Consider the following 21,510-nt stretch of genomic DNA (forward strand, 5'->3'; position numbering starts at 1 on the left):
CACGTAGCAAGTGCACAGTGAATGTTAATTTCATAGTCTCCGTTGTCTGTAACCTACCATCCCTTTTGGGGTAAAGATGGGAATTACAGAATGCTGTTTTCTGGGCACTTTGGGTCCTGCCAGCCTAATTTTTCAGCCCTGAAAGTCTCTGACGGCCCCAGGGTGGGAACAGGACAGAGCTTCTCTCCTCCACGTCCGGAGGGATGAGGGGAACCTGTCTGTCTGCCTCAGAGCCTGCTTCAGAGATGGGGTGTCATCCGTCTTCACCCTGGCCCTCAAGGCTGCCCTACGAGCAGGGGTGGCGCTGCCCCCCATCAGCCTGGCCTTGCTGTCACACGTCCACACAGAGCTCTGGGGGCAGGGAGCACCCTTCCCACTCCTGCTGCAAAACATCCCGGGCAGAACCTCTGAGTTCAGGATGAGTATGTGGCCCAGGCTGACCCAATGGCCTTCATTCTCGGGGCTTTTGCTGGGACACTGTACAAGAAAGGGGAGCTTTTCTCCCACTGAAGTTGCTCAGCGGACAGAATGGAGTCTGGAACCTGTTGGGGTAAGAGCAGCACATGGAGAGAACCTATTTGAGTGGGACATCAACACAGAGGAAAATAAAGCCAGGAGCTGAAGAAATAAATCACCCCCACAGCATCAGATGAGACAGTAAAGACGAAAGCCCTGGGCTCCTGTAAGGGACCGGCATGCTTATGACCGCTGGCAGCAAGAGGATGAGGCTGGAGTTTTACCTGTCACATACTAGAAGAGTGATCTCAGGCATCTGACTTCACCTCCCTGAGTCTCAACTTACTACCTGTAACATGGAATGGCAATAGTTCTCCGTGGTTATGAGAATTAAATGGAATAAGACTTACAAAACACTTGGCCTGGCGCCTGGCATGGGGTGTTTGATACAATGTAGCCATTATTTGATGCCAACAACAAATATTAACAGTGGTGACAACTATCCCTCATAATAAAAGCAGTAGTCCTAGGAGTAAATGTGGTAACCACCAAGAACTGTGACTCCAGCCTGCAGACCGCCTGGCCCTAAGCTGGGAAACCCGGCTTCCCCTGGGCCCTCCACACACAATCCCTGACAGTGCTGCCTTTGGCCACAGTGGCACCAAGTCTTTGGCACCTCCTTCCCCCACAGGTGCCACTGTGGGCACTTAATGGGAGGCTAGCTTGTTTGCCGTCCCAGCCAAGGACCCAGGTGTTCTAGATGGGCAGGACTGAGCCCTCAGATGCCCAGGCTCCTTCACGACTGGGGCTGGCAGGTGGTCCGCCATCAGCACCCGACAGACCCCTTTCTTCTTTGGCAACAGCTCCCTGATCGCTCTGGGGAGAGCCATCATGGTTCCCATATGTAGCAATTAAAAATACAAGACACTTAGTTAAACTTGAATTTCAGAAAAATAATAAATGATTAGTATAATATCTCCCAAATATTATATGGATTTACTTATATTAAAAAATTAATTTGTTGTTGAGGAGCCTGGGTGGCTCAGTTGGTTGAGCGTCACACTCTTGATCTTGGCTCAGATTGTGATTTCTCAGTTCATGAGTTCAAGCCCCTCGTGGGGCACTGTGCTGACAGTGCGGAGCCTGCTTGGGATTCTCTCTCTACTCCTCTCCTACTCTCTCTCACTCTCTCTCTCAAAATAACTAAACTTAAAAAAATTAATTTGTTGTTTATCTGAAATTCATATATAACTTGGCGGCCTGTATTTTATCTGGCAATCCTTGGAGCCATGACCCTCCTCCCCACCCCCCCACCTTAGAACCATGTGATTCTGCTGGGGGCCACCTGGCCTCAGGTATGGGCAGAGGCTGACCAATCCAAGCAGCCTATGCAGCTGGTCACACTGATTGGTACAGAGATAAGCACATTACCCAACCAGTGACCAATGAGAGTCCACCTGGGAACGTGCTGAAACAACTGGAAAAAAGGTATTTTCTCCTGTTGACTGAGCTGGGGAGCTGGGGAGTTTGGGGTTGCAGATGGGCTTTCTTGCTGTAATGTAAGAAGAGCCTGCCTGGGAAAGCAGAGAGACTGAAACATCATTTGAGCTGCTTGAGATTCATTTAAGCCAGCTTGAGTCTTACTCTCTCCATCTCTGTCCCTGCTATCCAAAGAAGTATAGTAGATGGCATTTGAAAAGGCATAAGTCCACTGCATCAAGGACAACCCAAAAAGAACTTCAAAAATCACCTGCTTGGATTTCCCTGATGAACATGGATGCAAAAATCCTCAACAAGATATTAGCTAACTGGATCCAACAATACATTAAAAAAATCATTCACCACGACCAAGTGGGATTTATACCTGGGATGCAGGGCTAGTTCAATATCCACAAAACAATGTGATTCATCACATCAATAAAAGAAAGGACAAGAACCATATGATCCTCTCAATAGATGCAGAGAAAGCATTTGACAAAATACAGCATCCTTTCTTGATAAACACCTTCAAGAAAGTAGGGATAGAAGGATCATACCTTGAGATCATAAAAGCCATATATGAATGACCCAATGCTAATATCATCCTCAATGGGGAAAACTGAGAGCTTTCCCCCTAAGGTCAGGAACAAGACAGGGATGTTCACTCTCGCCACTGTTATTCAACATAGTATTGGAAGTCTTAGCCTCTGCAATCAGACAAGACAAAGAAATAAAAGGCATCCAAGTCAGCCAGGAGGAGGTCAAACTTTCACTCTTTGCAGATGACATGATACTCTATATGGAAAACTCAAAAGATTCCACCAAAAAACTGCTAGAATTGATTCATGAATTCAGCAGAGTTGCAGAATATAAAATCAACACAGAAATCGGTTGCATTCCTATACACCAACAATGAAGCAACAGAAAGAGAAATCAAGGAATTGATCCCATTTACAATTGCACCAAAAACCATAAAATACCTAGGAAGAAATCTAACCAAAGAGGTGACAAATCTGTACACTGAAAACTGTAGAAAGCTTATGAAAGAAATTGAAGAAGACACAAAAAAAATGGAAAAAGATTCCATGCTCCTGGATAGGAAGAACAAATATTGTTAACATGTCGATACTACCCAAAGCAATCTACATATTCAATGCAATCCCTATCAAAATAACACCAGCATTCTTCACAGAGCTAGAACAAATAATCCTACAATTTGTATGGAGCCAGAAAAGACCCCGAATAGCCAAAGCGATCTTGAAAAAGAAAACCAAAGCAGGAGGCATCACAATCCGGACTTCAAGCTGTACTACAAAGCTGTAATCATCAAGACAGTATGGTACTGGCACAAAAACAGACACTCAGATCAATGGAACAGAATAGAGAACCCAGAAATGGACCCACAAACAGATGGCCAACTAATCTTTGACAAAGCAGGAAAGAATATCCAATGGAATAAAGACCGTCTTTTCAGCAAGTGGGGCTGGGAAAACTGGACGGCGACATGCATAAGAATGAATTTGGACTACATTATTAAACCATACACAAAAATAAACTCAAAATGGATGAAAGACCTAAATGTAAGACAGGAAGCCATCAAATTCGAGGAGAAAGCAGGCAAAAACCTGTTTGACCTTGGCCACAGCAACTTCTTACTCAACACGTCTCTGGAGGCAAGGGAAACAAAAGCAAAAATGAGCTATTGGGACCTCATCAAAATAAAAAGCTTCTGGACAGTGAAGGAAACAAATCAGCAAAACTAAAAGACAACCAACAGAATGGGAGAAGATCTTCGCAAACGACATATCAGATAAAGGGTTAGTATCCAAAATCTGTAAAGAACTTATCAAATTCACACCCAAAAAAACAATCCGGTGAAAAAATGGGCAAAAGACATGAATAGACACTTCTCCAAAGACGACATCCAGATGGCCAACCGACACATGAGAAAATGCTCAACATCACTCATCAGGCAAATACAAATCAAAACCACAATGAGATACCACTTCACACCTGTCAGAATGGCTAACATTAACAACTCAGGCAACAACAGATGTTGGCAAGGGTGTGGAGAAAGAGGATCTCTTTTGCATTGTTGGTGGGAATGCAAGCTGGTGCAGCCACTCTGGAAAACAGTATGGAGATTCCTCAAAAAATTAAAAATAGAACTACCCTATGACCCAGCAATTGCACTACTAGGCATTTATCCACGGGATACAGGTGTGCTGTTTCAAAGGGGCACATTCACCCCAGTGTTTACAGCAGCACTATCAACAATAGCCAAAGTATGGAAAGAGCCCAAATGTCCATCCATGGATGAATGGATAAAGAAGATGTGGTGTGTGTGTATATATATAATGGAGTATGACTCGGCAATCAAAAAGAATGAAATCTTGCCATTTGCAACTACATGGATGGAACTGGAAGGTATTATGCTAAGCGAAATTAGAGAAAGTAAAATATCGTATGACTTCACTCATATAAGGACTTTAAGACACAGAACAGATGAGTACAAGGGAAGGGAAGCAAAAATAATATAAAAACAGGGAGGGGGACAAAACATGAGACTCTTAAATATGGAGAACAGAGGGTTGCTGGAGGGGTTGTGGGAGGGGGGATGGGCTAAATGGGTAAGGGGCATTAAGGAATCTACTCCTGAAATCATTGTTGCACTATAGCTAACTAATTTGGATGTAAATTAAATAAAATTAAAAATCACCTGCTTGAGGGCCTTCCCTTGGCCAGGCCCTTGCTTCCAAGCCAGTATGGATGCATCAGGGTGCATCAGGGCATTCCGACTGTCCAGCCTGACAAAGAACAAAGCTCAGGTCTGTGTCTTCTACTTTTATTTTCTAGAACAAAATATGTGCCACCTGGCAGCAGGCCCCCCATCCCTGCCCCTGGACCTGATGCTTTTCCTGCTTTGCACAACTGCTGCCCTCACTCAGCCCATTTGCAGGGCTCAGCCAAGGCCAGGACGGAAGACTGCTGGGTCTGGGGAGAGACGGCAGGGCATGTCTGCCTGTGTGTCTCTGGAGCAGTGACTGGCATTGGGAGGAAACCAGTGTGCCTGCAGGGGAGGGTGCTCTAGGGTCTCTGGAGCCTGGCTGGGGATGTCCCAGCCAAGGATCAGGCCAGGTTGGAGGTACGGGCAGGAACCAAATGAGTACACATTTCCCATATCTGTACCAGCACCGTGACCCCACACAGCCCTCGGCTTGGGACAGGCCAGGAGCTGCTGGTCTCTCTGTAGAGGGACACAGACTCTGGCCCCAGAAACCCATCGTCTTCCACTGGGGAGAGCACCACAAAGTGAAGTCTTGGGCAGTGATCTCAGCTTCTCGGATCTGACTTCTGGGCTCCCTGGGTCTAGACGGCATCACCCTCACTGTCCGACTCAATGATATCCAGTGGTTGCAGACGGAGGGAGTCATAGTTGGGGGGTGGGGTGCCCGGGATGGGCAGGGTCTGCTCATCAGGATAGGTCCCAGGGTCGGGGCCCGGCCCGGGCACGTCGGGCTCGAAGCTGAAGTTAGTGTGAGCCTCCACCAGCTCAGCCACAGTGGGCGGCGGGCCGGCATAGCAAGCCTGGGCCCGCCTTTGCCGCAGGCTCTTGGCGAAGGCCACCAGCTTGATGATGGTGATCCACACGAAGTCAATGAGGATCTCTCCAAACTCGATGAGGCACAGCACTGAGCCCCCCATCCAGAAGCCAAACTGGCCGCCCAGGTTGGAGAGCAGCCAGACGATCTGTGGAGAGCAGGGGGCTGAGGGGCTGGCAGGGCTGGGGGTCAGGCCACAAATTCCTGCCTTGAGCCCTACCCCGCCTCCCAGGTTCCTGTGAGGTGGGCCCTCGGCCGGGAAGGAGGACGGGGTGACCATCTCAGCCCCGGGGAAACTTCTTGTGACTCCTTTAGGGACGCTAATTCCCCTGTTGGTCTCGGGACCCTCCCCACCCACAGGGTGCAGGGGCGGCAGGGCTGGGGTGTCAGGAGTCCCCAGACTCACGTTATTGGCTGCTGACTCCTCAATGGTGCGATAGTTGAATTCTTGGAAGTAGATGTTGAGCTTGACGATTCCCTTCCTGTAGGAGCAGCAAGAAGGGCTGGTGCCCCCTCCCCAAGACACACTGACACACGCACATGCACACTCACAGGAAAGGCAGCCAGGAGGCCCCAGTCCTCTGGCTTGAGCTTCTCACATGTCCACTGCCATGAGTGGTGAGGTCCAAGCAGAAGCCCAAAGTGCTGCCCTTCCTGGCCCCTCTGGGCCTTGGGCCACAAAGAGCATCTCTGCCCAGCATCACTCCTGTGGGCCCCCAGACTGGCTCTGAGCTCCCCTCCCCCACCCCCGGGGCACCCAGCCCATACACAGCCTCTCCATAGAGTCCTAAGCCTTGCTCCTTCCTCAGGGGACCCAGGGCACAGAAAGTTGCTCGAGTGGGCTTCCCCTTTACACCTGATACTGCTCAGAAAAGCTATGCTCTCTTGTACCTCCAGGCTTCTGCCTAGACATCTTTGTCTCTTACTTAACAGCTCCTGCTCCTTCTTGGAGAGTTAGCACAAGTGTCACCTCCCTCTACAGACCTCCCTTATCTCCCAGGCAGAGAGCTCCTTCCCTGCTGTGCTCCCAAAGGAAGGGTCTTGTATAGACTTTCATCACCAGAAGCCCTGCTGGCATATTTCTGTCCTCTAGACTGGAACTCCCTGAGAGGATGACCTGTGTCTTTCCTGTGCTCAATTTGCATTTGTATTTGATAGATGGAAAGATGGAAGAGTGGATTGAGGATAAGTGGGTGGATGGATGAGGGGATAATGGGACGAATAGGTACATGGGTGAGTGGATAGATGGATGGGAGGAAGATGAGAGGGATGAAGGATGGGTGGATGGATGGACAGATGGACATATAAGTGGATGGATGGATGATGAGTGAATGGGTGTATGGGTGGGTGGATGGATGGACAGATGGGTGGATGGACAGATGGGTGGATGGGTGGATGGATGGACAGATAAGTAGATGGATGGATGGACAGATGGATGAGTTGTTGAATGGGTAATGGATAGATGGGGGTGGATAGGTGAGTGGATAGATGGATAAGTGGAAATCTGGAAGGATGGATGGATGGGATGGATGGGTGAATGGGTAGATGGACAGGTGCATGGGTAGAAGAATGGAAGGATGGATGGATAGATGGGTGAAAGGGCAAATGAACAGGTGACGCATGGAGAAATAGGCTCGCCTTTGGGAAGTGGCAGACTCTGAGTACCATTGGCTGGCCTCTCTCTCATTTCCAGTGCCTCCTTCTTCAGGCTTTCTCCTGGATCTGACCAGTGTGAGAAGGTGTCTGAATATCTGCCATACATCCAAACCCCTCCCCTGAGGTTCTGGTTCCTTCCACTTTCTGCATTCCCCAGCCCCTAAGACTCTAAGCTCACCTGCTCAAGGTGATATTAGTGCTTTGGTCCCGCTCCTGAGACAAGACATGGAAAATCCAATCCTGGAATCCAAGAAGGCAACTGAAAAAAATGGCACCTGCAGCATCCCCTCCCAAACATGGGCCCTGTGATTTGGGGAGATGGGGGGAGGCAGACCACAGCTCTGTAGCTTCCCAAAGCCCCCGGGACCATGTGTTGGCGCTGGGAGGAGGAAGGTAATAGTGCGCACTGTGGCTGCTGCTATGGGGAGAAGGCACTCTAGTCTCCGGTCTTCCCCCAGAGGCCCCGCCATCCTGCACCAGCTCTTTCCCACCCCTGGCCCTCGAATTTGCTGCTGTTCTTCCAGGATCCTCCTCCCCAGCCCTGCCCAGGCTGGCTCAGCCCATCCTCCTGCGTTAACTCAAATGTTACCTTTGCAGGGAGATCTTCCCTGACCGCTCTGTCTAAAGCGGTTTCCCCTGGTTACTCTCCAGTCATCCTGTTTCCCACCCTTACCACACTGTGAAATGATCTAACTTCTGTACATTCTCTCTCTCCCACCAGAATGTAAGCTCCATAAGAGCAAAGGACCATTCCTGTCTCGTTCACTGCCGTGTCCCCAGCACAGCGCTTTGGGGAAACATTAGCGGAGGGACAAACAGCCCGCAGGCCTATGCCCAGACCTGTCCCTAGCCCAAAGGTGGGTGGCCAGGAGCTTGACCACTCCACCATCTCACCTCGGAAGCCTCTGAAGGCCAGTCAGCCATGGAGATGGTCATCTTGTACTGGGTGTCACTGGAAGAGAGAAGGCAGCCCTATTGATGTCCCTGCCAGCACTGTGCCCCCACCCTGCAGTCCCCCCCCACCCCCAGCACCCACACTCACTTGCAGGACTCCTTGCACATGTTGATGCAGGTCTCCCTCTGGGCCACGCTCATGCGCAGGTGTGAGTAACAATAGGCTGAGCAGGGTGGGTGGGAGGTAAGAGACTTAGAGTGGGGGTTTCTAGACGTTTTCCTCCCCTCCTCTGAGCCTGGGGCTGCCCCCTACCCTCCTGGCCATGGCCACCCCAGGCCTGTCTCTAGACGGGAGGGGAAGTCGTCTCGGTGGAGGGTCACCCCTTCCCACTCTGCCCCTCGTGTCCAGCCAGTTTTGCCCCAGCCTGGCCCCGGGGTGGGGAGCCTCCCCCAGACATCCCAGACTCGGCTCAGCAGGAGCAGAGCGGCTTTCCTCTGCTTGTCATGCCCATTCCGGGCTGGGCGGTGCTCAGGGGGTCATGCATGAAGGGATGGGTGGCTGGAAGGGATAGTTTTCCCCTCTTGTCTACATACGTTGTTGGTTTTAGAGGTGGTGGGACTCTCTCTGCCGCTGACAACATCCATCATGTTTGGACTCCAGGCCACCAGGGCCCCTGAAACCCTTGGAGGCCTCCTCGGCCTCCCCTCCCACCCAACACCCCACAGAGATGCCCAGCGAGCCCACACAGACACGGACACACATGCTGAGGCTGGTACACGTGGCCTTGTGGGTGCATGAGCGAGCGCACACACACGTGTGGGCATGCAAACCAGCGTGCACAGATGCAAACACGGAAGCAACCCAGGCACGAGTGCCCCCGAGCCCTCTCCCGCATGCATGTGTAAATGTAAACACACACGTGTGCTCGCCAGCAGCTGCCCACAGGGCTCATGCATGCGTGGGTGTCCACGTGGTACACGTATGCACCAGGACGGAATGGGGCCCAGGGGTGGGTGGGGAGGGGGGGTGCGGACTGTGAAGGCCACACCCCGGCCATGTGATCAGAGCCCTGGCGGGTGGGGGCCCCCCCACTCACCCCAGTCGGGGAACTCCCGGTTGTTGCAGTATCTCTGCCCATGGGGCAGGGGGTACAGGTAGTGCCCACAGCTGCAGTTCCGGATCATGTGGTCTTGGAAGCAGGAGCGGATACAGGCCTGCAGTGGTGGGAGAGGGGGGACACGGATGTGGCTGTGATGTCCCCACCTGGCCCCGGGCGGCCCGGGAGCCAGGGGAGGGGTCCTTCCGGCTGAAGAGCTACGCCTGCTGACCCCGCAGTCTGGGCGTGGCTGTCCTTCCCTGTCCCTGGTCCTCGGTACCTGCAGAGGGGCTCACGCCAGACCCAGCTGTCTGAGGACGGCCCCGCCGCCTATCAAAGCTGGTGCCCCACACACGGCACGGGGAAGGGTGGCTTATTCCAAATACTGCTGGGGTTTCAGGTCACCGTGACCTGGTTCCCCCACATGTGGAGGCAGCTATGTGTCCTTCAGTCACTCAGGGGTGAAGCAGGGTGACAGTCACAACTGTGGGCTAAGGTGAGGAGGGCCCAGCGCTGGGCGGGGAACGGAAGCGGCTGTTACTCATGTGTCTCCGCTTGTCCGTGTGTGGAGGACCCCTGGCGCCAACCCTCGCTCTCTCGGGCTCTCCCCTGCTCTCCTCGGCTCTGCCCCACCAGCCACGGAACCTGCCCCCTCTGTTGTGTGCTCCTGCTGCTCCCCGGCCTGCTCCTTCCCAACCTAGCACACATCCTGTCCTATCGTGTTCTTCCTGACAGGGCTGTGGCCTCCCTGCAAGCACAGCCGGGAGAAGCACAGGGGGTGAGGGGCTAGAGGGGTCACATGAGGGGCTCTGACTATGGGCAAGGGTCTCCCATTCTTCCAGACCTCACTGTCTCACCTGAGATTAGGAGTCCTCTCTGGACCCCGTGACAGAGGCTGGGGGTGGGGAATGGGGCGGTGCAGGCAGAGCGTCTGACCAGGGCCTGGGTCTTTGCCAAGGTCTCTGGCCAGTGAGGCTGCTGCACCAGACAAAGCAAGAGGTGAGGTTTTTCTAGAATGAGGTCTCTAAGACCGGGCCTGATGGATACCTCCATGGCCTCCGTCTCTATGCTTCCCATCTCCCTGTGCTGCCCGTCTGTCTATCCCTTCAGAAGCTCAGAAGGTTCCCCCAAGTTCCTCACTGCAGACCGAAGCCCCTCCAGATAGAAGGTGGCCAAACTGGCCAGGTCAGAGTGTGGGGTGGACAGGTCAGCCAGGCAGGGTGGGCCGGAGGGTGGGCACAGGGGGCACTAGATTTCCAGTAACCTAGACAAAAGGGAAGTGCACGCCATGCTCAGGGCTCTTAGGCACAGAGGCAGGCACTACACTGCCCCCCAGTTATGCCTCAGTTTCCTTATCTGCAAAGGCAGCCTGGGCTGGGGGAGAGGTGTCATTGAGTGGTCACTTCTGTCACTCGTGCAGAGGTTCGGACTGTCCCAGATCCACTGGCGCTGGGTCTTAGGACAGGCCTCCCGGGCTGACCCTGGAGGTCAGGGCGAAAGAGAAGCCCCAGCTGCAGCGAGGGGAATTGAGGCCGGATACAAAGAGGGTAAACTGATGAGGCGTTTGCACAGGGGCCTGTAAATCCCAGCTTCCTCATTCCTAATCATTTTACCTCCATCTCAGCATTGTTGTGAGGATTAAATGAATTAGTGTGTGTAAAGCACTTGGAACAGTGCCTGCCTAGCACACGATAAGCCTGCTACTCTTCGTATATTAATACTTAGAACAAATAAATGTTATATATATAATAAGTGCTATTCTTGCCCCGTGGGGTGTTGAAAGGATCAAATGATGAGGCAATACATGCGAGCCCTTAGCACAGCATCTTTCCCACACAAGGGTTCTTCTTAGAGACCCCAGAGTGAGATCCCCGTGTTCTGGGCACCCCCAAAGGGCATACCTGCCGAGGGGAGATGAGCAGTGGCCAGCCCTGGGCCCTGGAGAGCACCCAGGGAATGGACCGGCTCCACAGCCCCAAGGGCCACCAAACCCGCCAAACTACCCAGCGGTCACCTACAAAAATCCAGCAGAGCTGGCCTTGCCGGGCCCAGCTCCCCCGGAGCCCCGAGGCCCTGGGCTTGGTAGATGTGGACTGGCTCTAGGTACCGAGGCCCGTGAGGGCTTCTTACCTGGATGGAGTAGGTGGTGTTGTAGTCGCTGTAAAGGTTTCGCACGGGGACGTCAGAGCCGTTCATGGTGCACTGGCTGTAGGGCTCTCCCTTGCGCTCCAGCTTGTCCTGTGTCCATAAAGTTTGCTCCTGGAGGCCCCGGTCACCCCTAGGAGGCCCCCTTTGTACCTCCCTCCCATGGGGGTCTGTGGGGATGCCAAAAGGGGATGGGAAGCCATAGGCCCCAGTAGGTGCCAGATGATGCCCGTCTTCCCCCACAGCATGGCCATCCTGGTGGCGGGAGGGAGGGAGGTTCCAGCCAGAAGATAAGGCAGGAACGGGCCATGAGGGAGGGCCAGCTCAGTCCTGGGCAGGTAGGGTTCCACCTTCGGTTCCCCTCGGCTGCGGCCGTACCACCAGCACCCCGATGGATGTCTCCGTCCCGGACATGGCGTAGATGCCCTCGTCTTTGATGAAGGGGTATGACCTCTGCTCATGGAGCATCAGCCGGGCGCCGGCCGTGGACGTGAGGAAGGGCACATAGTCGTCCTGGCCTATGTCCAGGATCAGCTTCAGGCCTGTGGGAAGGTGGGGCCGAGGGCTGCCTGAACTCGCTCCCCAAGGCTGAAGGGAGACCCATCAGCCACTTATCCAAGCCCCCAGCCCCAGAGCCCAGGGGACCTCCAGGGCCCATCCAGGAAACTGGCTCCACCTTGCAAAAATGAGACTCCTTGCCTTCTCCAAGGCCCCCGTCCTAGCCCAAGCCACCATGTCTCCCCTCTACCCCCATGATCTCTTTTCCACGTGGCAGGTAGATCCAGGGGTACAGCGCAGCACCGGCCCACCTCAAATCACATGAGTCCTCATTCCCTTCATTAAGTCCCACTTGGCCTCCATGCTCCTGCCTGCTGCTGGGCCATTACAGATGCTTCAAGAACACTGTTCCCTTTACTCTGGAATTACGTCCCTACCTTAACCCTCCAAGATCCTCCTGCTCTTCCTTCGGATCTCAGCCTGAGTCACTTCCTCCAGAAGCCTTCCCTGACTACCAAGACAAGGTCTCAGGGTCTTTACTCTTTGCTCTTCTAGCTCTGGAACTTTCCTCCCAAGTATGTGCCTCCCTTACATGATTCTTTTATTGTCGGTCTTCCTTCCCCATTCGACAGTTCCCTTCTTGTGCACAGAGACCAGCCCCCAATGTTATGCACCATAAGACTATGCTGGGTGGGTAGGACAACAGGCTAGTATTTATCGAGCACTTGCTATGTGCCGAGTGCTGGGCCCAAGTACCTTATTATACATGATCTCACTGGCGTTCACAAAAGCAAAGCTGCTATTCTTATCCCCATTTTGTAGGTGAGGAAACCAAGGCACAGAGAGGTGAAGAGACTTGTCCGGGGTCACCCAGCGAGAAAGGGTAATTGTTGGGGTTCTAACACAGGCAGCTGAGCTCCTTAGTCTCAATCGTCTGCCGTGAAGTGAGTTGACCGGTACCTCTGTGATGCACAGAGATTTCAGGGACATAATGGCTGGTTGAAGGGAGGTCCGTAGCCCCCTGTACCCCTTTTGACCAACAGCCCTGATAGTTAGAATGACAGCCTGCCTCTTGGAGTCTGGGGAGGTCAGAAGCTCATGGGAGGAAGGATTGCTCCCACCTGTCCCTGGCTCACAGCCGGAATGCCGAAGCCATCCTGAGGCCACCGTGAGTCTTTCCCCAGAGACGGACCAATGCAGTGGCCTCTGTCATCGATCACTTCCCCTTCCCCTGCTTCCATTAATCCTTCACCCTCTCTCTGTCTTGTTCAAGAACTTGGTTTAGCAATGAGGCTAAGTAAGAGTATAGGCTATGCAACATGTTAACTGTGTGCTCTTGGACAAGTTAACTTAAACCTTCCAAGAATATCCGGCATGTACTGAGCATTTCGCATTTGCCCGGCACAGTACTGAGCAGGTGGCTGCATTATGTCACAGTGATTCCACGAGCTATATACAATATGCTCTATGATGCTACCATATACTGTCTCTGGAGAGACCAAGGCTTCCAGAAGTTCAGTCTGGATCTCAGGATTACCTGGGGGGTCAGCGGTAGGGAGTTTTCACTCGCGCACGGGAGCCTGAGTTCCTGACCCCTGCCTGAGCTGTACTGCTTCTGAATCCTCACCTTGCTGATCAGCAAAATGGGAACCTCAGTCTCCACCCCAGGTGTTTACGGGAGTTGAAGGTGATAAAGGAAATTTTCAACTTTTAACATACCTCGGCCCTGCTTTCAGGCTCCCAGGGAGGCTGTACTTTAACATTTACCAGGGTTGGGGCACCTGGGTGGCGCAGTCGGTTAAGCGCCCGACTTCAGCCAGGTCACGATCTCGCGGTCCGTGAGTTCGAGCCCCGCGTCAGGCTCTGGGCTGATGGCTCAGAGCCTGGAGCCTGTTTCCGATTCTGTGTCTCCCTCTCTCTCTGCCCCTCCCCCGTTCATGCTCTGTCTCTCTCTGTCCCAAAAATAAACTTTGAAAAAAAAAAAATTAAAATTAACATTTACCAGGGTCAAAATGACTCCACCAAAACCTCAGGCTCTATTTCTGGCCCCAGCACACATTGTACATCTACTTTGTTAAAACAAATAACCAAAAAGGAGCATTCCAAATATAAAGGAAAAAAAAAAAAAACCCTCCCTGGTTCCCATAAGATTAAAGTCATACAGTCTTGCAGATACTAAAAACATAAGATAAAGTCTGTAACTTTCTGGAACGTTCTTCATCATGATGGTTTGTAACTGTTGATGTAAAAAACATATATAACCCTGCACCAAACTTCCTTTCCCGGTGCACTCCCTTCCTTGTCAAGACCGTGTATCCCAGGCAGCTGTCCTAACGTGGGCTCGAATGAAACTCTTCCTTTCTCTTTAAAATTTTTAAAAAGTTTTGTTCATTTTGTGTGGACAAGGGAATGGCTCCCCACGCACCGAACAGGTTGCCCTTCCCTGTGCTGCCTCCTGTCTAATCCAGGCCCTGACCCTCGACAGCTGATGGTCCTTTGGTCTTTTAGCCCCACGTGGTGGGGATTTAAAGCCCCATGGCTCTGACCCCAGGATGAACCAAGACTCACCAAACTCAGCTCCGGGGTTGGCTGAAGGGAGCGCCTTCTCTGTCATGCCCCAGTTGAAGATATAACAGTTGCCATAATCAGGGTGGAAGATGGACGTGAAGTTCCTGAAAGAAACACCATCAGCTAGAGATCAGGGCCCACCCAGCAGGTGCCTCCCTGAGTGTCTGTGGTCTGGGGCCTGGCAGAGCGGAGCTGGGAGGATCCGACAGGTGGGCTGGGCAAGCCGGGAACTCACATAGAGAGAAAGGTGGCTGAGACGGTGGGTCAGAGAGGGGGTGAGTCGGGAGAGGGCCAAACAGAGGCCGGGGAAAGAGAAGGCTTTATAATGAGGCATGTGGAACCCTATACAGGGTCCTCTCTGATATCCTGGAAAGGTTTCCTAAGGAAATAAATTAACAATAACAACAAATGTTTCCATAAAGATGCTCGCGGCAGTAGCAACGGTATAATGCAGTTTCAAAAGAATTCAGAATCACTCACCATCAGGGAGATACAAATCAAAATCACAATGAGATACCACCTTACACCTGTCAGAATGGCTAACAGTAACAACTCAGGCAACAACGGATATTGGCGAGGATGTGGAGAAAGAGGGTCTCTTTTGCAGTGTTGGTAGCAATGCAAACTGGTGCAGCCACTCTGGAAAACAGTATGCAGGTTCCTCAAAAAATTAAAAACAGAACTACCCTATGACCCAGCAATTGTGCTACTAGGCATTTATCCAAGGTATACAGGTATGCTGTTTCGAAGGGACACATGCACCCCCATGTTTATGGTAGCACTATCAACAATAGCCAAAGTATGGAAAGAGCCCAAATGTCCATCGATGGATGAGTGGATAAAGAAGACGTGGTATATATATACAATGGAGTATACTCAGCAATCAAAAAGAATGAAATCTTGCCATTTGCAACTACGTGGATGGAACTGGAGGGTATTATGGTAAGTGAAATTAGAGGAAGACAAATCCTATGACTTCACTCATATGAGGACTTTAAGAGACAAAACAGATGAACATAAGGGAAGGGAAACAAAAGTAATATAAAAACAGGGAGGGGGACAAAACAGAAGAGACCCTTAAACATAGAGAACAAACAGTGTTGCTGGAGGGGTTGTGGGAGGGGGGATGGGCTAAATGGGTCAGGGGCACCAAGGAATCTACTCCTGAAATCATTGTTGCACTATATGCTAACTAATTTGGATGTAAATTTTAAAAAATAAAAAATAAGATTAAAAAAAAGAATTCAGTTATAAAAAGACTTTTTCGGATATGGAACATTTCAAACACACACAAAAAGGTCGAGACAAAACCCACCGCCAGCTTCCAGAATCATCACCACATGGCCACTAATGCTTCATCTCTACCCGCCCCGCCCCACCTCCCTTCCATATTATTTTCAAGCAAATCTCAGACATCATATTATTTGTAAACATTTCCAGATGTAGCTTGGAAAGTGAGAACTCTCTTGAAAATACAGCTATTACCATGTTAAACATAACCAACAAAAATCCCTTAAGATTAAATATTCAGTTCAAAGTTCAATTGTCTCTTCAATGTCAATTTTTACAATTTATTTGTTTAAATTGGGATGCAAATGAGGTTAAGGTGACTGGTTGATATGTCTTTCAAGTTTCTTCTAATCTATGGCTCCCTCCAGCTTTTTTTTTCTTCTTCTTGTAATATAGCTGTTAAAACAGTTCTGGTTTGAAGAGGCAGTGATACAATGAGATCATTTCACAACCCTGACGAATGAATGGCTTTGGGCAGTGCACCCTGGTGGGCCAATGCTGCGTGTCTCCTGAGGGAAGAGCACAGGCTGCCGAGGAGGTGGCCTTGCGAATAAAAAGTAAAAATCAGGGGCACCTGGGTGGCTCAGTCAGTTAAGCGTCTGACACTTGGTTTTGGCTCAGGTCATGAACTCACAGTTCGTGCGTTTGGGCCCCACACTGGGGCTCTGTGCTGACAGTGCAGAGCCTGCTTGGGATTCTCTCTCTCTCCCCCTCTCTCTGCCCCCCCCCTTTCTCCAAAAATAAATAAATAAAGTTAAAAATAAATAAATAAAAATCAGCCCCAAACAGGACCATGCATCTGTCTCTAACCACCATTTATGAGAAATACTGGAGACAGAGGAACAGGTTCAAAGTCACCACAGCAAGTCAACCTGCAAAATCCAGACCTTGGGGAATGAAACAGGATAAACAACCCAGTTTCTTCAACAAACGCACTGCGAGAGAGGAGAAGGGACACAGGCTCTAGATTAATAGAAATTTTACAGACTTGGGTCACAATCACAACATGCTGCCTTTAGTTATATCCTGATTCACACAAGCAAACAGGCAAAAAGGTATAAATGACATGAGCATGAAGATGATTGGGCAGTTGATGGTGTTGAGGAATTATTGTTAATTTTTTTTCAGGTGGGATAATGGTATTATGGTTTGATTTTTTTTTTTTTAAGTCTTTCTCTTTTGCAGATATGTTCTGAACTATTTACAGCTGAAAGACCCTGGAGTCTAGGCTTTGCTGCAAAATGGATGGGAAGGGAAGTGAGTTGTGGCCATGGGCTCTGGCTTCCTTGTGAGGTCATCATACTCTATTCTGTCTGTAGGTATATCCTCAGGTCCCCATAAGGAATCACTTTAAAAACGTCTTTGTGTGCTTTTTATTTTGTTTTTCTTATTTTATCTAATTCTTTTTTCTTGTTTTTAATGTTTATTTTGAAAGAGAGAGAGGGAGAGAACGAGTGGGGAAGGGGCAGAGAGAGAGGGAGACACAGAATCCGAAGCAGACTCCAGGTTCTGAGCTGTCAGCACAGAGCCCGATGCGGGGCCCAAACTCACAAACTGCAAGATCATGACCTGCGCTGAAGTTAGATGCTTAACTGAGCCACCCAGGTGCCCCCCCCCTTTTTTTTAATTAGAGAGAGAGAGAGAGAGAGAGAGAGAGAGAGAGAGAGAGAGAGCAAGCTCAGGGGAAAGGGGCAGAGGGAGAGAGGAAGAGAATCCCAAGCAGGCTGCACACTGAGCGTGGAACCCAACATGGGACTAGATCCCATGACCCTGGGATCATGACCTGAGCCAGAATCAAGAGTTGGATGCTCAACCAACTGAACCACCCATGTGCCCATGTTTTTCTCACTTTATTAAAAATAGGAAGGAAGGGGGCTGAGCGCAGAAACAGCAACAGAAATGGAGCATTGTCTTCTAAGCCCTGTATTTTGAAACACAGACGATGCAAACCTTGCAGGGGCCAGCCCCGTGCTGCACATTTCTGTGTACCTTCTCCCATTCGATCCTCAAAATAACCCCACGAGGTCAGCTGATATTTGCCCCTGTGCTCAGATTAGGAAGCCATTTCCTCCAACTCTGGCCTCACCCTCTGTGCTGGCAGAACGAGGTGGGTCCGGGGCAGGCTGGGAAATCCAAGCTGGGAGCTGACCCTGGCGGACAGATTTGAGCTGCTTTCTCAACCTCTGAGCTTCGGTGTTCTCGACCGTGAAAGGGAAATCAGGAAGAAACCAATTTCTTCATCCAACAAGTGTTTACTGAGGCAGGTACTGGGCTGAGGACACCTGAGGTGAACAAGAGTCCAGCCCTGGAAGGTCACCATGTGGCTGGGGATACGGAGTGGTGGGGGGAACTCAGCAGCGTCCTGTCGACGCTGTCCTTCCAGAATGTGCCTCTGGCCCTGTCCACTTCTCCCCATCTCTGAGGCTCCCCCTGCACTCCCTGTGCAAAGTCCCTTCCCTGCCCGGGTGCTTGATCATTTCTACTGCTTATTCCCTGCTAGCACGCGTCAAAATCTGAAATGATCTTTATTTAACTGCTTGCTTATCAGCTGTCTCCTGCATTAGAAGGTAAGCCCAGGGAGGGCAGCTGTCTGTCTTGAGGGAGAAAGCATTCAGAGGCTAACACCCCAGGCCTGGGAGCCAGCCTGCCTGAATTCAAATTTTGGCTCTGTCACTGAGTAGCTGGTGAGCTTTCCCTGTGCCTCACCTTCCTCACCTGTAACGCCAGGATTATAATAGCACCCACCCAAGAGGACTAAGGCGAGGGCTGGATGCCGAGCATCTGGAAATACTCAACAAAAGCAGGCCGCTCCTACTGCTCAGAGGCTGGCCCACGGTAGACAGACACTTAGTAAATATTTGTTGGGTAAATTATAATATGTGATAAGGGTATCAGCAGAGATAAGCATAGAGGAGTGACACCTAATTCTCGCTGGGGTGTGTGTAGGGATGAGGATCATGGAAGGGTTCTTGGAGGAGGCAAGGCCTGAGCTGAGACTTTTTCTTTTTTTTTTTTTTAATTTTTTTTTCTCAACGTTTATTTATTTTTGGGACAGAGAGAGACAGAGCATGAATGGGGGAGGGGCAGAGAGAGAGGGAGACACAGAATCGGAAACAGGCTCCAGGCTCCGAGCCATCAGCCCAGAGCCTGACGCGGGGCTCGAACTCACGGACCGCGAGATCGTGACCTGGCTGAAGTCGGATGCTTAACCGACTGCGCCACCCAGGCGCCCCAAGACTTTTAAGGATGACTAAGAGGTAGGGGCTAGAGAGGAGAAAGGGCACATCACACAGGGGGCACAGCATAGGCAAAGGCCCGGGGGGGGGGCGGGGAGAAATGGCTTTGGGCGGGCATCACAGAGCCTGCGTCGGTGTAGGATCAGGGCTCTGGCCACAGGAGGAACACAGCAGGGCAAACTGGCTAAAGCCGGGCGCTGTTCTGGAGGGAGAGACCCCGCCCCAGGGTGTGGGGACACAGTGTTCCCAAGAAATGGTCTCCGACATCTGCAACCCAGGGCGCGGTCGGATCCCCTTCTGCCCAGGGTTGTGCTCTCGGCTTCACCGTAGGCGCCAACTATTTGCTTGTGGCCAACGCCCTTTACCTGGAGAGGCTTCTCCCAGTGCTGGCCCACTCTTGCTCCAGAGCCAGGCATTCCCCCCTCCCACCAAAAAAACCTTCTTGGGACAGGTGCAAGGCGTGTAGACGGTGACCAGCAAACCCCCGGAAAGGACGGAGACACAGAGCGTCCCCGGCAGGAAGATGAACAGTGGTGCTGTATGGCAGAGGTCAGGAAGGGCTCCCGAGGGCAGAAGCTAGCGAGCCAGATGGAGCAGTGATGACGATGATGCTTATATATGCCTAGGTCCTGGCTTCTAGATGCCATTGCCCAATAAAAGGAACCAGGGCTCCCCAGAGAAATGGCTGATTCTAGGGCATGGGGCATCTTGAGGTGCTAGAAAGTAAGGAAGTACTAAAAAAAAAAAAAAGAGTGATGGGGACATGTCAAAAAGACACAGGAGCCAACACAAGGAGCTGCTACTGGCCAAAGCTGGAAGAATTTGAGTAAGAAAATAAATAATGTGGTATTGGGTTACAACCCCAATACACACAAGCCCATACCAGTAGAAATGACTGAATAAACAAACACATGGGGAAGAGAGAAATCTTCCCCACAGAAGACTTCCAAAGAGTCTACATTCTCCTCTCCAGGGGACCAGGAGCTGCCTGCCACCCCCCTGCCCCCAGAAGGTGACCTCAATTTAGCGACTTGCTTCCACACAGGGCCTGGGAAGGGAAGTGGTCACCTGACGACGGGGGAACGTGGCACCCATAGCTTAACCAAGTGAGGAAGGTCAACATCACGGGTGGTGTCGTGTGGCTGACGTGTTCCCCACCCCGCCCAGGATACGAAGTGACGAGGGGGTCGCTCGCCTTGTGCTCTTCTTCCCCCCAAACCCGTCTGATCTGTATACACCCAAGTCAAGGACTTGCCCTAAAACACCTGCCAAGTACTCTGAAACTGTCATGGTCAACCCAAACAAAGAAGCCCGAAAAACCGTGACAGGGTTTCTGCACGAAATGGGGTCTCCCGGATGGAATCCCGGAACAGGGAAAGGTCACCAGGAAACACTGCTGAATCCTCAAGAACGTGTCAAATTTAGTTAATAGCAATATGCCAATATTAGTTTCTTAGTTTTGACAAATCACCATGGTGACAGAAGATGTCAACAACGGCGGGGGGGGGCGGGGAGGGGTACAAGGGAACCAACCGTATATACTCTCCTTGCAACATTTCTGTAAACCTAAGATTATTCCACACTAAAAAGTTGACTTTAAAAAAATGCTCATATATTATTTACTATGTGGGAGGTACTGTTCTAAGCACTTTACATCATTTAATCCCCTATAAGGCTATTTCACTCTCCCCATTTTCCAGATGAGAAAACTGAGGCCCAGAGAGGCAAAGTAGCGTGCCCAACAGCACCCAGAGCTAGCATTCAAATCGAGGCACTTTGGCATCAGGGTCCAGATGTGGCTCATATTTTCCCAATTGCAGCTGCTGCTTCTTGAGCATTTGCCACATTCGAGAGAGAAAGGACAGGGTCAGAAGGAGCGAGGAAGCAGAGGCCACGGTGTTTGGAGCGCAGCGTTGGGAGGGCAGAGAGAGGCACGTGTCCTCTGGCACCACGTCTGAGGCTGACTCAGGAAGGCAGGTGACAAATAACAGGCTTGGGAGAAGGGGGCAGGGAGGGAAGACTATCTGGTTTTCTGACAGGCGAGGTGACCCAGACTGCCATCTCTGCCTCTCAGCGGCTGTGTGGCCTCAGAGGCGTCGCTTAACCTCTCTGGGCCTCGGTTGCATCATAGAAAATGGGCTGACACAACAGTACCTTTCTCACGGGCCTGTGGCCGTGGTTAAATGAATTTTATACATGTGATATGCTAAGAATAGCACCTGACACATCAGAAGGGCTCAATAAATGTTAGCATTATTATTGGATAATGAGTTCCCTGTCAAATGTGGGTTTAATGACAGTAACAACTATTATTTATTGAGGCCAACACTGCCGTCAGCATATTAACTCATTTACTACCCAAAATAACCCTGCAGAGTGGGCATGTCATTACCCCATTTTACAGAGGAGGAAAACAGAGGCCCATCAAGCTTCAACTTGTTTAAAGTCACACAGCTTGTCAGACAGCAAGGATTTGCACCCAGTGGTCTAACCACACCGCCCAGCCTTGACCCCTTCACTAGAGTCACTCCCCAGCCACAGCCACACCACAGAAGTTGTGTGGCCAACGCTGGGTGTTTTGCCTGCCCC

The 21,510-nt window shown here is 51.1% G+C and overlaps 1 protein-coding gene across 1 annotated transcript in view; it reads right to left on the minus strand.

Annotated features, from left to right (window-relative positions):
• Positions 1–4,764: 4,764 nt before the first annotated feature.
• SCNN1B (sodium channel epithelial 1 subunit beta) overlaps positions 4,765–21,510 on the minus strand; it is a 60,987-nt gene continuing 44,241 nt past the window's right edge. The window contains exons 5-13 of the mRNA XM_011290618.4: positions 14,396–14,499; positions 11,708–11,871; positions 11,315–11,422; positions 9,185–9,302; positions 8,236–8,311; positions 8,088–8,145; positions 7,372–7,433; positions 5,944–6,019; positions 4,765–5,685 (exon numbers count right to left, since the gene is read on the minus strand). Of these exons, the coding sequence (XP_011288920.2) occupies positions 5,305–5,685; positions 5,944–6,019; positions 7,372–7,433; positions 8,088–8,145; positions 8,236–8,311; positions 9,185–9,302; positions 11,315–11,422; positions 11,708–11,871; positions 14,396–14,499 (1,147 nt within the window). The 3' untranslated portion in view covers positions 4,765–5,304. The remainder of the gene's footprint in view (positions 5,686–5,943; positions 6,020–7,371; positions 7,434–8,087; positions 8,146–8,235; positions 8,312–9,184; positions 9,303–11,314; positions 11,423–11,707; positions 11,872–14,395; positions 14,500–21,510) is intronic.

The sequence above is a fragment of the Felis catus genome, chromosome E3 (assembly GCF_018350175.1).
Source record: "Felis catus isolate Fca126 chromosome E3, F.catus_Fca126_mat1.0, whole genome shotgun sequence".
NCBI classification, from domain to species: Eukaryota; Metazoa; Chordata; class Mammalia; order Carnivora; family Felidae; genus Felis; species Felis catus.